Source organism: Lineus longissimus, chromosome 14 (assembly GCF_910592395.1).
Source record: "Lineus longissimus chromosome 14, tnLinLong1.2, whole genome shotgun sequence".
NCBI lineage: Eukaryota > Metazoa > Nemertea > Pilidiophora > Heteronemertea > Lineidae > Lineus > Lineus longissimus.
The window spans coordinates 16,365,452-16,381,995 of NC_088321.1; the positions used below are offsets into that span (position 1 = coordinate 16,365,452).

General features: G+C 43.9%; 1 protein-coding gene across 3 annotated transcripts in view; it reads left to right on the forward strand.

Annotated features, from left to right (window-relative positions):
* LOC135499050 (adenomatous polyposis coli protein-like) overlaps nt 1–16,544 on the forward strand; it is a 62,899-nt gene that overhangs the window by 29,619 nt on the left and 16,736 nt on the right. For 2 of the 3 annotated variants that reach the window (XM_064789687.1, XM_064789688.1), the window contains 5 exons: nt 4,271–4,490; nt 9,049–9,120; nt 10,446–10,554; nt 15,107–15,292; nt 15,945–16,049. In XM_064789687.1, the coding sequence (XP_064645757.1) occupies nt 4,271–4,490; nt 9,049–9,120; nt 10,446–10,554; nt 15,107–15,292; nt 15,945–16,049 (692 nt within the window). The remainder of the gene's footprint in view (nt 1–4,270; nt 4,491–9,048; nt 9,121–10,445; nt 10,555–15,106; nt 15,293–15,944; nt 16,050–16,544) is intronic. The other variant, XM_064789689.1, reaches the window with a different exon arrangement.

Here is a 16,544-nt window from a genome sequence, read left to right on the forward strand (position 1 = left end):
TGATCTTTGCAATCGAAAACATGTCAGACATGTGTCAAACATGTAAAACTTACTGAATATTTGAGGAGGTGTTTTGAGGCCGCATTCCTCAGTTGTCAAGTTTAAAGGTATAGTCCATTGGTTGGTCTGATATGCCTGTAACCAACTTGCTATTTAGGTCGAGGTTAGTTTAAGGTAAAAAGACATTTAAAAAAAAAAATAAAATAAAAAAAATTAATTAAAATTTTTTTTTTCTAAAATGGATAAAAATGTGTTATTGATCCAAAAAAAGAAATTTTGAGATTACTGTTACTTACTTCCACTTCCAAAAAAAATGAAAACAGATCTTATGAGCAGTAGATCTGAACTGCTGTTGTTCCCGTCCAAATCGAGTAAAACTTCTTTGTGAAGACATCATCCTGTTTATCAGATTTGACTGGTACTATGGACACAGCTGATGCGTTGAAAGTAATGTCTGCTCATTTACTACGAGACACCATCACAATGAATGTGACATTTATAACCTACAATTTCAAATCGTGATTTTATTTATGTTGTGTTGATGTATTGTCAACACAGTCTAGATGGCATAGGCCTAGTTATTCTCACTTGGTGTGGACAAGTAACAAATCGATAGCTCGGATCCAATATGTCTGTTGTGAGAATTCAGGGATGTCCTGCTCATGGTTTTCATTCCGTTTTATTTTTTCATTTTGGGATATTGTGCATTATCTTCTCTTCATTGTTTTGGCCTGGACGTGGATGGTCATCATGGGTGAGTGTCTTGCTACAAGTTGTCTGTCAGTGACAGCCTGGTTGGCTGGGTTACAGTGGGGTTGACAGTGTCTTCAAATTGACGTCTGTCTCTAGGCTACGTTGATAGATGGCGCTGTTTGATCTGTTTTTATTAGCCCTTGATCTGCTGCCTTACTGCTGTCGGCTTCTCTGGCCGGCTGACCACACCGTACCGGAACATAAAAATGTTGTACTTATTCAAAACCTCGGGCTTATGATGTTTAATGTGGAGAGCTGATATTTGTTCGTAGCTTGTGTTATCGCAGCTGGAAGCTCTTGATCCCAGCCTAATTGAGCATCTCCGGCCGCCAGCGTGTATATTGACCAGACGATCCCAACCAATACAGCGGACCAACATCTGATGGAGATGTATTACAGTGAGAAAGCACTGGTCATGGGACTGAATTATTGATGGGCGGCCAACGGGATTGCCAATGCCAGGCTTGGTTGGGTAATAGCCGCAGTCTGTTACGTATTTAGCTACGCGTATTGCTTGCGGGATGACAGAAGTTAAAGGAGCCAGGGCTTTACTGTTAGCTCCACCCTCGCAGTGTTCTGTGAGACAACTGATATCGGGAGTTTGGTATCAATAATATACTTGTCTCTTGTTGCCCGTAGCTTCTGAATACCTTTATGTCAAATATAACTCTCTAAGAAGAATTCGATTTTAGATATGATCATTGTGAAAGTTGACTCAGCATCAATAGATGATTCAGATACGATTCTTGCCCCCAGCGAACATATAAACGTAGAACTTGCATCGAATGAAGAAAAATGGCATATATGACATGTTATATAGATGGTTATGCTGCCTACTGCATGTTGTATGTGCAGAAAATCGATTGAATATCATAAAAGATGGTGCAGTATTGACGTTTGTATTTACTGCCGCAGAATAAGAACGTCAATAAAATGGCTGAGGACAGACGCAGTACATTCTGTAGTTACCCGTCCGTACTTACAGTGTAGATGGTCACATACTGCATAAAACAGGAAGTCCTTTAACTATATCAGGATCTGTGGTGACCCATCCATGATTACACTGTTGATTTTCACACAGCCAACGTGCAGCTTTGATAACATGCAAGGGTTAAAATGTAGTGAAGCATACATGAGCTAATTGTGTGAAATTATAGGGGGGGGGGGGCAACCACCTGTTGGAACAGCCCCCTCCATGTTGAATTGCCACCTGAAGCACTCATTAGTAACTTATCCAAGATTTACCTGCGCGCCCCCTGGTGTGGCAAGGATATTCAAGAATGGTCAAATATCTTGGCTTGTTCCTGAGTTCAAGTCAACGTGACCGTTATTCCTTGCGTATCTTGCACAGGGCCATACATATCAATGTATTGGACTTTCTAATAGACTTTGCTATCTCAGAGCCTTGTGTGTCAAGATGTCATGAGAGAATTCGACACCTACACCACCCTGCTCAAGATGTGACAAACCAGTCGACCATGACATCCCGCTTGTCGCATCAGATGTATTTATTTTGGGCGGATCACCTCCGGTTCTCTATACAACACAGACTTCCTGAACGTCTCTTGAGTTTGAACATGACAGTCTGATATCCTCCCACAGACATGACCAATACCTCCCCAGGCTCTTCAAGGTCGCACCTTACAAGGAAACAGTTGGTCATTTATGAAAAATTGGGGTCAAGTCATCAAAAAAACTAATAATTGTTGAATATCCCCTGTGGCTGATCAGAATTTACATTTAGCTGGTCAGGATGTGTTGCGGAATAGTGACTAATTCTTTGCTGTCCAACTACAAATTAGGTCAATGTGCTTTGTTTTGGTCCACCCGGGGATGTTTCTGCCCAAAAATATTCCGTGAATGATGACCTTGCCCATGTTCACCTCAGGGGGGCTGTGGCCAGTGATGTTCTTTGAATAGATTTGCTTGTTTGCAGTTGAAAGGCATTGTGTTGGTTATTCTTGTGAATGCTCACCTGATATCTCAGGTCAGGCGAGGTGAAAACCTATAAATGGAATAGATCTCAATTTTCCTAAACGTATAAAACCCAAGTTCTCAAAATGTCAGAATTTTTGTTGGATGATCCTTGGATACAACCACTTCCCCTGGATATCACCCAAAGACAGTAGTAGTTGTTGGTAAAGAAGGGTTCATCCTGTCAGATTGTGCTCCAACCTTCTAGTGAGAATACATTTTTGAATCATGGTCACTGCAGTTGGTTGACAATAGTTGAAATGATGTGAAAGCTGTTTTACATGTTATAAGCTCCTCATATGGATGTATCAAAGCCGTTGTTCTGTTCATCTTTGCAACAGTATAGATATTCATTCATCCAGTTGTTTATTCCAAACTCTTCCTGCCAAAAATAACCCAAGTTGTAAACGAATCTGGCGAAACACCTGTGTTTTGTGAGATTTCTACTCATGGTGATTGTCAGTTACTTATCCATAGCTTCAGCATCGAGAAAAGCACCCTACCAAGCTTCTTCTGTGGCCTGCTGTCAGTTGTACATCCCTGGCTTAGGATCCAGCTTTGGCCACGAGCCTATAGAAAAGTTGAAGACTGGGAAGAAAGTGAAAGAACGCGAAAATCACACCTTTGTGGTTGTGGTAGAAAGCAAAATCTTCATACCTTTAATCAGCCAAGCATCCAGCAGCATGTTCCCATGCAGTTCCTTCTGTTAGCATGCCGTCGGCTGGTTCTGTAGCCACGGCATCATTAGCCGGCTCATGTCTACATATCATCACTTGATAATAACGGAGGGCCAGGTTACATGGAGATGGGCCTGATTGTGGTGGTTTTGAATCCCACCTTCTGTTCGTGTGCTATCGAGTTGGTTCATACCTCAGATTCACCAGCCGCAAGTGCGCGCAGAGCTTCATCCAGTACATTCATTGGATTTCTTTAAACACCTAAACCACACCTGGATGTCTGTTTTGAGTTTCTTTGCCAAATATCATTGCTGTAGAAAGGGAAATCGTTCTTAGCATAAAAAAGTAAAAGCATCAGGTTTTTGCGTTTTACCTGATGTCGAATGTGCACTGGGAGGTAAAGACATCTATGTAAGCTTGTTTTTTTTCTGTATGGCTATTAGAGGAGCATCAAAACCAGTTAGAAAAGGTGATACGCAGATTCTGAGACTACTATCATACCAGCAGGCTTACTCCTCTGAGGTTACATGCAGTTTTATAAAGAAATGTTGAAAATGGAAGCCTCGGCAGTGTATTTTGTAAGAGAGCCGCAAGCCTGATGGTGATCGGGTCTACCTGATAAGCGGTGGCTCCTGAGTTCGATCCTGGGCCATTCAGGCTAAAACACTGGCTCTCTTTGTCCAGAGAAGGAGACAGCAATCCGTGTTCTGTTGATCTGGTGGTGATGTCAGAGAAACTTAAAGAGAGTTAAAACCTTCCTTCTTTGGTTTCAGGCAACCTGTGAGAAGTGGCAAGTTCCATAATTTTCAATGTTTTCTCGATAATGTTTCCTCATTTCAAATCTTTCGAACTTTTTCTCCCTTCAGATGAGGTCAACTTAGAAACTACAACCAACCACCACACATTATTACAAGCTCCTCCTGGTGGCTTTACACAGCACCAAAACTCGCTGCTCCAACCTCCAACGTCCGGAACGACAGCTTCTAAATCATCCGCGCCATCACAGGGAGGAGGAAGTCCGAAGAAACGCGGCAGGCAAACGGAAAAGGACATTTACAACTACATACAGGATTTGGATCGAGAGCGGTAAGTGAAGTTGTCTGATGACATCTGTGAATGTAGCTGCTGTATTGACAGGGAAACTCTGCATAAGCTGAAACGTTATCCATTCAATGATAAATCCGCTGTTGCTAACAAGAAATTGGCGAGACGTTTTTTCAGACGACGAATGGAAGCCGATAAAACACACGACCGCCCACTGTTTCCGCACTGTTTCCGACATGTTTCTGCTAGTTGGCTTAAAAAGATCAGTCAAATGATAAAAAATGATGAGCTTTGCAGCATTTTGCCATCAGGTGACAATCCCTTTAGCTGCAGATTTCAACGTGCCTCATGAAATTGATGACAGTGGCCACGCGATAAAACATGCATGTCGATGTGACTAGCCATTGTTTCTGACGTGTCTCCACAAATTTGCATTCACTTATCAGCAAATATCCCCCTCATAGCACACTCGGTGATCTTGGGGAGGAAAAAATGCCCTGGTTACCTGGGGAACCAAGACGACTGTTCTTGTAGCTTTCTCTAATGTGTTTGTATCCAAGGTAACGAGGTGCCTTGTGACTCTTGAGATTGCGGGCGATGACTGTTTCTCAGTGATAGCTCTATTCTACCATTTGTTTCTTTTACTGTTACTGTTATGGCTTTCGTGATCTGAGAGGGAAATGTGGCTTGTTGATGTTTAACCATGTGGCCAGAGAAGTTACATATCTGGGATCATCAGTGTTGGCGAGCGGTTTACAACTTCCTTGAACCATTTCCGTCTCTTCAGATGGAATTCTCTGGGTTGGTGCTCACCCTCTTCATTTCTTAAACTACTAAACATCTTTCGGCTGTGCCAAACCATCTCAGTCTAGTTCTTTATGTGGGTCAGCAGAACTTGCTGCTCATCACTCCCAGTCAAGCTGGTAGTGATCTTTGTGGTTGTTACTACCTGTCTACCTGGTCCACCCACTCCAATCGCAATTCAAGCGACACAGGACTCTGGAAAACAATAACACTAGCCCTGGGATCTCGACTCCAGGCCTACCAGGGAATCTCTACCAACGTGCTGCGCTACATGCTTCCATAACAACACACGGCAGCCTTCTTCCCCCTATAGCGACATGTCAACGAGTGAAGCAACATGCTACTAGCTGTTGCTATGGTAACCATGGCATGGATCTCCACCAGCCAGCGGAAGGATCATATGTTTATTAGAGAGCTGTGGTGGTTAACGCCGGCCAATTACACGATCATGGGTCAGGGAGGGATCAGTTTAACACTGACCAGAGTGGTATGGACGCATTCACAAGTGAAAGGACTTAATTGAAATGTGAGATTAAGTGATTTTTGACTCCAGTCCGATTCTTTGTACGTGTGGTCAAAGGGGTTAATTTCCTGTACCATTCCATGATGCATGAGTCTGTGGGCGCCACAGCTAATGCGTCAGTCATTATCATCTCATATAGCAGATGGTCGGTTTTCCACAACGAGCCCAAGAGATTCGTAATCGGTCTCTGATCAGGAGTCGTTCGGCTAATCCTAGCTGCGTAACGATCGTTGGCACCCATCAGTTTGATATATTGCTGATAAAAACAATGCTGACACAACATTCATAGGAAAGAAACTTCAACTACTACTTGATTTCCTTCCTGGCTTCCTTCAACAGTACAATAACCTCTCCCTGGTAGAAGATGAGCACCCCATGTTTACCTAAATCGCGGAAATGGATTTTTCATCATCAGATCCGATCTCTTCTTTCTCATTCATCAGTATCTTGGCAACATCAACAGGTTGCTACATTGGGTTGGATTTCAAGAAGCAATGGCACCAGTCTGTTTCATTTCCTGTGATGGGTAACCAATCTAGTCACCAGTGGCAAACCTCACCACTCTCTCATGTATTGTTCTCGACAAAAACAACTTTGATTTTGTCATTGATAGGTCTGTGTGCAATGTACACAGTTGTTGGGTTACTGCCTAATATCATTTAATCCTCGTTTACAAAATGTCTTGCAAGAAGTCTCTCTTGCTCTCATACAACCCCTAATTGAATGGCTGTGGCTCTGGCTGGGTCACCTGTCAGAGCCCTTGGGCCTGTAAATCCCTTCAAAGTCACCAACAGGCACGTATGACAGCCTGTTGGCTTGTCCCCTACGCTGTGACTAACAGCAGATCCGGCCACTTATTGCCTTGATGGAGTCGATGTCCTTGAGAACTTTGCCACTGGCTGCACACTTTCAGAATGAGCACCAAAAGTGTCCAATCTACAGGCTACGCAATATTCCGTGAGTCACGATTATGAAATCTGGTTACAAATGGTTCCCATCTTTCCCTATTCGATGATTCTCATGTTGCATGATTAGACCCTTAGTTTACAAATTCCATTCCCTGTGCGTTGAGTCAGTGTCCTTGAGAAAGCCAGCAGATTGCGGTTCTTTCCTACCGCTCCAGGTTTCAAACGGGATCCAAGATCCAAATGTGATATCTTCCAATTCTTGCCCATAGCATCCCTTCATTCCCCCTGATTAGCTCGATGACAACCGTTTGATCAAATGAATTGATTTCATTACGAGTTTCTCTTTCTGTGATTTGATGCAACAAATCTGTAAAGCGCATCAAATCCTGGGTTGTTTGGCTTCAATCATCTCTGACGATCTCTTCAAGGGCATCTTTTCTTCACTTTGGTACAAGATCCCGCTTCAATTATTTTGTTCACGATCTTGTTACGACGAAGTCCTTGGAGGGTTCTGTCGACAGGGATGAGTCACGCACTTGGTAACATTGATTGAAGTGGAAGAGTTCCACATCTACTCACTAGGGGTGATCTCACGAACCGATGAAGGAATAAACCTGTAATCTGATGACATTCATGACCTTTAGCCGCAGGTGGAGTGAAGAAGTAGCATCATTTAAACATCATTTGCTGAGTTCATGATCTTTGGAAATCAATTTGGGTAATTTCATAAGTAGCCTGCTAGACGGATCATTGATGGGGTGAGAGATGGTAAACTGACCAGTTTCTATGCCAAGAACTATTCGATGAGGTGTTGGAAGATCAGGTCCTAAATTTGCTAATTGGTTAGTGTTATGTGCCTGTCTATATTCACTTCAGATTAATCTTGTTTACACATTTCTGGCCAAAAGTGATGTGTTTAGTGAGAAAGGTACACAGAATAGAGACCTGCGATGGTCTTCTTATGATCATTACGGCTGCCCGACAAGGTGCGGGTCCCGGATCATTTCATCTCGGGCCATTTCAGCTGAAAGACAATGCTCTCCATGTCAATTGAATGGTCCATGGTCTGTAACGTCTGGTGCCTCCGTCACGGCAACTAACTGACAGTGACTCCGTATTTGACGAAAAGCCAACTTATTGGATGTTCCCTCAAACATGCTCATGTATATTTCGTGAACTAGCTTGATCAAGTATGACGACCCGTGCGCATCTGAGGCTAAGAGCTGTTGGTAGTATACGCAATTATAAATCATCATCAACTCCCTCCTGATCAAACTCTAATTGTTGCCCCTATAGACATGTTGATAGACTACTTATTGGCTCTTCCAGTAGACCCCCTCTGTTTCGGATGCCATCATTTTGAATTCCGAGCATGTCAGCGTCGAGTTGCACTCAAATAAGTAATATCGTCAAGCGGGCGATCGCAGTAGCGAGAACAGCATGATGACTCATCGCTCTCTGATCAATAGGACATAAAGTCACAAGAGAAAAGACAGCTAACTGTATAATATACATGCTAGCTTACATGACGCTAGCTACAAGTTAACTGTTTTGGAATTTCAAGGTCGTTCGTCTCAAGTAGGCTGGTAGCTTTCAATTCCACTATTCGCACCAAGTTGACTACTTATTCTGTGATATAAGATGGCTTGACGCTGTGAAGCAAGATAGTGTGGTAGTCTGTCTTGGTAAAGACTTGATGAAAGCTACTAGTGACAGAAGAGTGAAGGTCCCTTGTAGTCTCGATGGCTTCAACCATCATGTTGCCGTGAATGATGATGATGTCCACATCACCCTTTAATTCCCTACCAATTGGCTCGGCAATCTAGCTTCAAATCGCGTGGAAAAGGCATGCAACATCTCCAACCAATCAACCTCATCTCACTGCAAGCGACATGCCCGGCATTGTAGCATGCGCTCGATCGAGAAGTCCTCCTTTGATGTTTCCCAGGGAAACATGAGCTGCATGTGCTATTTTGCGCAGGGAGGGATGATGATATGAAGCGCGTCTTTGAAGTTTCTGCGATGGGAATTTTTGCATTGCTTCTTCTCTTTAAAGGAGAATATGATCACTGAGACGTGTGCTAAGTTCAGATGATAGGATTTTCTTCAAACAGCCACAGGTCGTTGTTTTTTCTCTCTGGATTCCGAAGTATTTTCTTGGGTGCTTCAGGGACGTGGGTTTGAATCCCTTAGTTCTTTCTGGGAGTTTGAAAGTTAAGTGAGCGCTTTGAAGCTGCCTCTCAACATCCCTTGAAGACGCCAGGACGACAAAGTGCTTGAACAAGGATGTGTCACTTGATATGTGCTAGAAAGAAATCGAACTTGACATTCTTTCTCAAAATGTTTTTGTTCTCGTCCCAAGCAGGAACCTTTACCAGGAACACAAGCGGACTGTGAAACATGGGAAATACAGCCTTCATGAGTTGGCCGCTGTTAGGTAAAGAGATGTTGTAACTCATATCGGTGTTGTTTCAATGTTTACATCAGCTGTTCATAGGGGGTGCTCTACTCAATGCCGTCCTGCATGAGAATTTTGATATTGTCCTTTTTGTGGTCGCCTTGCATGTATTTATCATCTATGTCATACTGTCAACCACGAAACTTTTGCGACGCTTAAAGTTTGTGAATTTGCTCAATTTCAGTTGTTGGTAGACATTGTGTCACATTCGCTGCCAAAATTTAATGTTTGTATTTGAAGTTTTTGCGCTAATAAGTTCGCGTTTGACAGTACACTGGAAAAACCATCTTTCTCGGTACACAGTCTCAGGTAATCACATTATTCATCATTGTACCTCTGACCGCTATTACTCATTTTGCAGGATATCTCGTAACACATTTGCGCCAGGAAACAATCGGTATTAATTACCGATTAATGTTTCACGAATATCGCCATTTGCTAATTTCTGCAATTGCAGATAAAAAAGCTGTAGTAAGAACACTTTAACAACAATGACCTATAAGTTTTGATCCATTTTGCGATAAGAAAAAATTGTGTCACTGATTGGTGCCGTTTGATATGTAATTTTCTGAGGCTGGACCTGTTCATATCTGAATATGGCAACCAGGTCGAACTCTCCTATTTCCTGGAGAACATCTGCTATGAGTACTGCACTTATATCAAATCAAGTGGTGGAGTTTGTTGGCCAACATGATTGTGGTGACAACATGCGGGGCCAACTATACTCCTTGTTAAAGGGCCTGTGTCCACTTTATTTTAAGTGGTGTTTTGGTGTTTCTGTTGCTTTCTATCAAGAAAGAATTCAGTTGATGAACTCTCCCTTTAAACTTTTTGGATGAGTCTATCATTTCTGTTGTAAGCTTCTCTGTGTCTGGTGTAAAGGTTAGGTGATGTCTGCATGATTGTTTCCATACATATATCATTAGTTCAAAGATTCAATCGTATAGCTTGTGACCTTAGACAAGTCACTTGATTGGCACATCCTTTGAATGATGCGTAAAAGGGGTAATACCACGATGCCAGGCCAAGCTATCAACGCCCTATTCATGAGCTTGTGATGGAGTTCTCCGTTTTGTCTGATGGAGGAGACGCGATGCCCCCAATTGCAGCTCCGGCCTGAGGTGAAAGGTGCCTGTGCCAGGGCAAGCGTTTCGAGGGAGAAACATGGTGATGTTTGACTCCTTGGTCAATGAAGAAGTCGATTACTAGCAGTTAGGAGTCAAATTACAGTGGGACAAACTGTCAATCGATCCCCCTAAGAAGTCATTATTGAGCTATGATAGATCTGTTTCCTGTCATTGTAGGTCCACGTTACTTGAAGAACTAGAAGTTGAGGACCAGCATCGAAAATGGTACATCGAACAACTGGGGAGCGTCACGACCCGTATAGACCAACTGCCACAATCAGCCAATGTGAGTATCGTGATCGGCCAAAGGGAGCGTCACTACTGAGACGGTCTCTGATAAACTGGTCTTGCCATTCTGACTGGCCATGTTTTACATCAGTTTACAATTAGGGGAGCTACTGAGGCCATTGCAGTCTTCCTCTGAAATGCAAACATCTCGGTTTTGACAAACGTCAGTCATCTTTTGCTGCTGCCATCTTTTGGTAAACACTAAAACCATAGGAAGCAGCTTATCTCTTGACTCTCCGAGTCATAGTGCAAACAAAACTGTTCGGAAGTGTTAAAGACAGAAGCAGTCGGAAATAGCCAATATGTGTGTTTATTGATGTTTATAATGACAAGTCAACATGGTCTTAATTGCCCTTGGCAAATAATGACTATTTCCCTGACACTCCTCGAGTGATTGTCCCCAAGTTTGATGAACTACACTGGCAGTTGTGCCCAATGTGTATGTCTGCATATGTTAGGCAGATGTGAATTCTATGTTGAGTAGCCCTAACATAAATTGATGTTTTTAAAAAAAATTCCAAAAAACCTTTTTACCAAAAATTAAAAAAACGTTGATTAAATGGATAAAAGGTTAAAATGGAAATTTTTCCAAAAAATCATTTTGGAAAAAAATCCCCTACATTGTGGGTTTGTGCATGTCTGTTTTCTCTTTGTTGAAAATGATGAAATGAAAGCTCACCTATCAGTTCAACTTCTCGGTGCACTGTGCCAAAACTATCAACATTAAAAAAGATGAGATAATATTTTTTGTTTCTTTCTGAAGACTGCAACCTCCTGCATCAGTAAATAATGTTTATAGTTCATTAGGAAACAGATCCAGTGATGCTGACTGTTTGTTTAGAAACTGTAGTAAGGATGCAGGTGTTAGTTCATGTTCGAGTTAACCCTTTCTTGTCCTATTAACGGCCACTGATGGAATCTTTCCCACGAATACATCAACCGCCTAATCGAGAGTGTGCAGCAACTTGTAGTGCGTGAGGCGTGGACATCTCTTTTGGCTGTGAGGAGGCATCTCTCTATAAGGTGCATTCACTCATGGTACAGACATTGTATCGGTTTGTGGTTAGACACCACTGAATATTCAGCTAAGCCTTTAGACATGTTGTACAAAGTGTACTTGTGCAAGGTCTGGATTCCTGTCAACTTTCGTTGTTGGTGGCTGAACTGAATGCTTCCTCTTCTCTTGTAATTGCTATCGCTTAGCATTTGTTGCAAGCTTCTATTAAGGTTGCGTAGCAGCACATATTATGTCTCTTGGTGTCCAGCTCCAAATGGCTGTAAAACATCGCCAACAAATTAGATTATGAGATACTTGTACTATCAGCTGCATTATTTCGCGGATAATGACGTTATCAAAATTGATGTTGTTGTTTGGACGGCTACGACTGGTACCTTGGGGACCAGGATGAGACGTTTCTGTGGGCAGTGTATTGCTGGTCTCTGCGCCGAGGGGCGGCTTGATGACTGTAGTGTGACCTGCATTTCCAGTGTTTTGGCTGGTCTCGCCAGAGCAAGTCCTCTGAGGAATCGTGGCACTCGTAAAACAGAGTTGGGCGGTTGAGAATGGTGATCGTGCTTCAAAGGCCTGCTATTGGAGGATGGTGGTCATTGGTTCAATCCATGGTCAGACTACTTCTTTGTGGTAGAGAAGATGACCCCTCTGACTACACAGGTTCGTTCAGTGGGTCTTCCCTCCTCGTGGTAGAGAAGATGACCCCTCTGACTACACAGGTTCGTTCAGTGGGTCTTCCCTCCTCCTGGTAGAGAAGATGACCCCTCTGACTACACAGGTACGTTCAGTGGGTCTTCCCTCCTCCTGGTAGAGAAGATGACCCCTCTGACTACACAGGTTCGTTCAGTGGGTCTTCCCTCCTCTTGGTAGAGAAGATGACCCCTCTGACTACACAGGTTCGTTCAGTGGGTCTTCCCTCCTCGTGGTAGAGAAGATGACCCCTCTGACTACACAGGTTCGTTCAGTGGGTCTTCCCTCCTCGTGGTAGAGAAGATGACCCCTCTGACTACACAGTTTCGTTCAGTGGGTCTTCCCTCCTCGTAGTAGAGAAGATGACCCCTCTGACTACACAGTTTCGTTCAGTGGGTCTTCCCTCCTCATGGTAGAGAAGATGACCCCTCTGACTACACAGTTTCGTTCAGTGGGTCTTCCCTCCTCTTGGTAGAGAAGATGACCCCTCTGACTACACAGGTTCATTCAGTGGGTCTTCCCTCCTCCTGGTAGAGAAGATGACCCCTCTGACTACACAGGTTCGTTCAGTGGGTCTTCCCTCCTCGTGGTAGAGAAGATGACCCCTCTGACTACACAGGTTCGTTCAGTGGGTCTTCCCTCCTCGTGGTAGAGAAGATGACCCCTCTGACTACACAGGTTCGTTCAGTGGGTCTTCCCTCCTCGTGGTAGAGAAGATGACCCCTCTGACTACACAGGTTCGTTCAGTGGGTCTTCCCTCCTCTTGGTAGAGAAGATGACCCCTCTGTCTACACAGGTTCATTCAGTGGGTCTTCCCTCCTCGTGGTAGAGAAGATGACCCCTCTGACTACACAGTTTCGTTCAGTGGGTCTTCCCTCCTCGTGGTAGAGAAGATGACCCCTCTGACTACACAGGTTCGTTCAGTGGGTCTTCCCTCCTCGTGGTAGAGAAGATGACCCCTCTGACTACACAGGTTCGTTCAGTGCGTCTTCCCTCCTCGTGGTAGAGAAGATGACCCCTCTGACTACACAGTTTCGTTCAGTGGGTCTTCCCTCGTCGTGGTAGAGAAGATGACCCCTCTGTCTACACAGGTTCATTCAGTGGGTCTTCCCTCCTCGTAGTAGAGAAGATGACCCCTCTGACTACACAGGTTTGTTCAGTGGGTCTTCCCTCCTCCTGGTAGAGAAGATGACCCCTCTGTCTACACAGGTTCATTCAGTGGGTCTTCCCTCCTCGTAGTAGAGAAGATGACCCCTCTGACTACACAGGTTTGTTCAGTGGGTCTTCCCTCCTCTTGGTAGAGAAGATGACCCCTCTGACTACACAGGTTCGTTCAGTGGGTCTTCCCTCCTCTTGGTAGAGAAGATGACCCCTCTGACTACACAGGTTCGTTCAGTGGGTCTTCCCTCCTCATGGTTGAGTTCCAGTTTCTTCCTCAAGGTGACATGTGTGAGCAGCTAGTAAGTTTGGCTCACGGAGTGATATCATGGAACAGTCTGTAGCATAGGCCTACATGATTCAGCTTGGGAGAATGATACAGCCCTTGGTCTTGTCCGCTTAGGCTTTACTACCCAAAGGCCTGCACCATGCTCAATAACATGTAGAAAACCTACTATAAGTCCAGGCGGTTAGGATGAAACCAACATCCAACTCGATGCTGGTCTCAACCTATCTTTGCCCAAACACCCATCCATCAGGCTAAGGGATAAACAAGGTTGTACTCCAAACCCAACCAAGTACGCTGAAGCCAACGTTACCTAGCTTACTGCCTCAGGCCTTGCTACCTGAGAATCCATTCTGTAGTGATGATCTTGGAATGAAGCATGCCACTCTCGTGTATTATGATGTGAAGATACTCCCTGCCCAAACTCAGGTCAGTAACCTATCAGACATTCTCCCATTTCTCCCATATTTAGCCGATGGTCAGCATGACAGATCAGTGATGGAATTGTCATCATCACCTGCTCTGATGCGTGTCCCACGGTCAAATCCTGGTTGTACGGTTCAGGATTTCCCCTCAGGACTCTTGTTTCCTCCTGCGGTTCTTACAATTGCATGAAACCGCCTATCATATGGTCAATGGGTGTGATGACTTATTCTGACATGTCTCAAGATGTTCATGTATATATCTTCCCAAGGTTGTAAGATTTACTGGTTGCATTGTTCCTTCTCTTCAACAGTCGCAACAAATATGATGACGTTCAAATCGAGGTTCCAGTCTTAAGAAGTTTAGAGATATTCACCTGATGACCTGACGCCCTACCTTGCAGTTCATTGGTGTAATCACTGTACGGGAGTTTATATTCATGATGCTAATCCAACATATAACTATGATTTGAGTTTATTATTCTCAATGCTAGGCTACCTGCATTAGCTGGCGAAGTATTTCTTATTAACCCCTTCGGGTGGAATTGCAGGATAAACATTTAGATTAAGCAGTGGTTTTGCTCAGATTGGCTTTAGCAGACGGAGTGTTTTCTGGTTCATTTGGCACAGATAATGACTCAGTGAGTCTGTTGATTAGGTGAGAGAGGTTGTTGGCGTGAAATCATCCTGGGGGGGGGGGGGGGTTAGGGTTGTCATGTTCTTTCAGCCTTGAACACATACAGCTTGATGGTCAACTGATATCTGCATCCCAAGGAGAGACTGCTGTATGTTCATAATCAGTCACCCCCCTCTTACCCTGACATCTTTCCTGGGGGGGGGGGGTGGTTAGGGTTGACATGTTCTTTCAGCCTTGAACACATACAGCTTGATGGTCAACTGATATCTGCATCCCAAGGAGAGGCTGATGTATGTTCATAATCAGTCACCCCCCTCTCACCCTGGCGTCTTTCTATCGTTCCAGTATAACCTTCAACTGGACATGCAGCGACGTCAGCTAGAATATGAGGGACAGAAGTTGAGAGATTTGATGACAGAGAACTTGGGATCAACAGAGGAGATCCAACAGCGTTGTGAGGCTCGCCTTCACCGTATACGACTGATTGAGGCGGAGATGCTAAGGTTTCAGAACCGGGATAGGGAACCTCGGGTAGGTATTAGGACAGGGCTCCTCCGCCCTTCAGACTCCTGGGAGATCAGAATTATCGTATCCAACACTAACTTGGTAAGGTTGGGATGATACTCAGGTTTTCAGTTTCAATTCATGGTTTCAGGTCAACTTGATGTAGATTCACATGTCATGGTGTATATTACTGTACATAGGTTCCTGTTAAGGTGAAACCAAAGATAATACAGAAGCTGTTTCATGTTAACCTGACTAGCTTTCTTCATGTCAGGCTCAGAGAAAATGATAGATTTCTGTCAAGATGTAACTAAAGAAATCATCAGCACCTCGTACCTGTCGAATCTGACCTCTGTCTGGCACAAACAGGCTATCTATTTCCCTAACCACACTCTAAACCGCTCAATCTCACATTCAATCACTTTGCCGTGGCTAACTACCGTATTTCATTCCAACTCTTTGATATCTTCAACCACTGAGGTGAAATCACACCGAACCTCAACGGTACATTTGCTGTTGATTTCAATCTGAAACCGCAGTAACTTGCTGGTCTCTCTTGGGCATCTTTGGGGATCTTCTCTTGGCTTGAGATTGAGAAGTGGGAATGAGGTACAGGAGGAATACTTTGCAGTTTTTGGGTTTCAGAATCCACTGACTGTTCCTGTTCTTGTTTTGTCAGGTGGAAGAAGGCAAACGCGACTCTGGAACTTGTGATCATCTCGAATCGGAGAAAGATGGTATGATAATGCGAGATGTGGCAACCAATACCATTCAAGCACAGGAGGTTAGTATTGTGACCTCGGGTGACGCACTTGACTTGTACTGCTTGGTTTACCCAGGTGTGATATTTCTGCTGAAGAATCTCTTCCTATGATGTTAGAGAAATCACAGAAATAAGACGTCTGCTGAATCGGATTTTGATGGTGAGAACAGTGGTTTGGGATACAGTGTACTGGACAAGAGTGTGTTAACTTGCCATTATAATGAATTGTGTAGACAACCTACACGCTGGTTTCTGTACGTAGGCGGACTTATGTTGTGGTAGAGTTTGTTTATGTTTCTCAGATAGAGAAACCATTGAGTCAGTGGTCTACACTGAGCTGGTATCCGCTGCCCAGGTAGACTTCTAGAAGAGTAAGGTGCTATAGTGTTCAGTAGGACCTCTCTAGTAAAGACACCCTTGGGACAGACATATGCTGCCCTTGATAGAGAGGTGTCCTGTTTACAGAGGGCTAATTCAATAGAAACGCCTATCAGGACCAACGCAGTGTCTTTAACA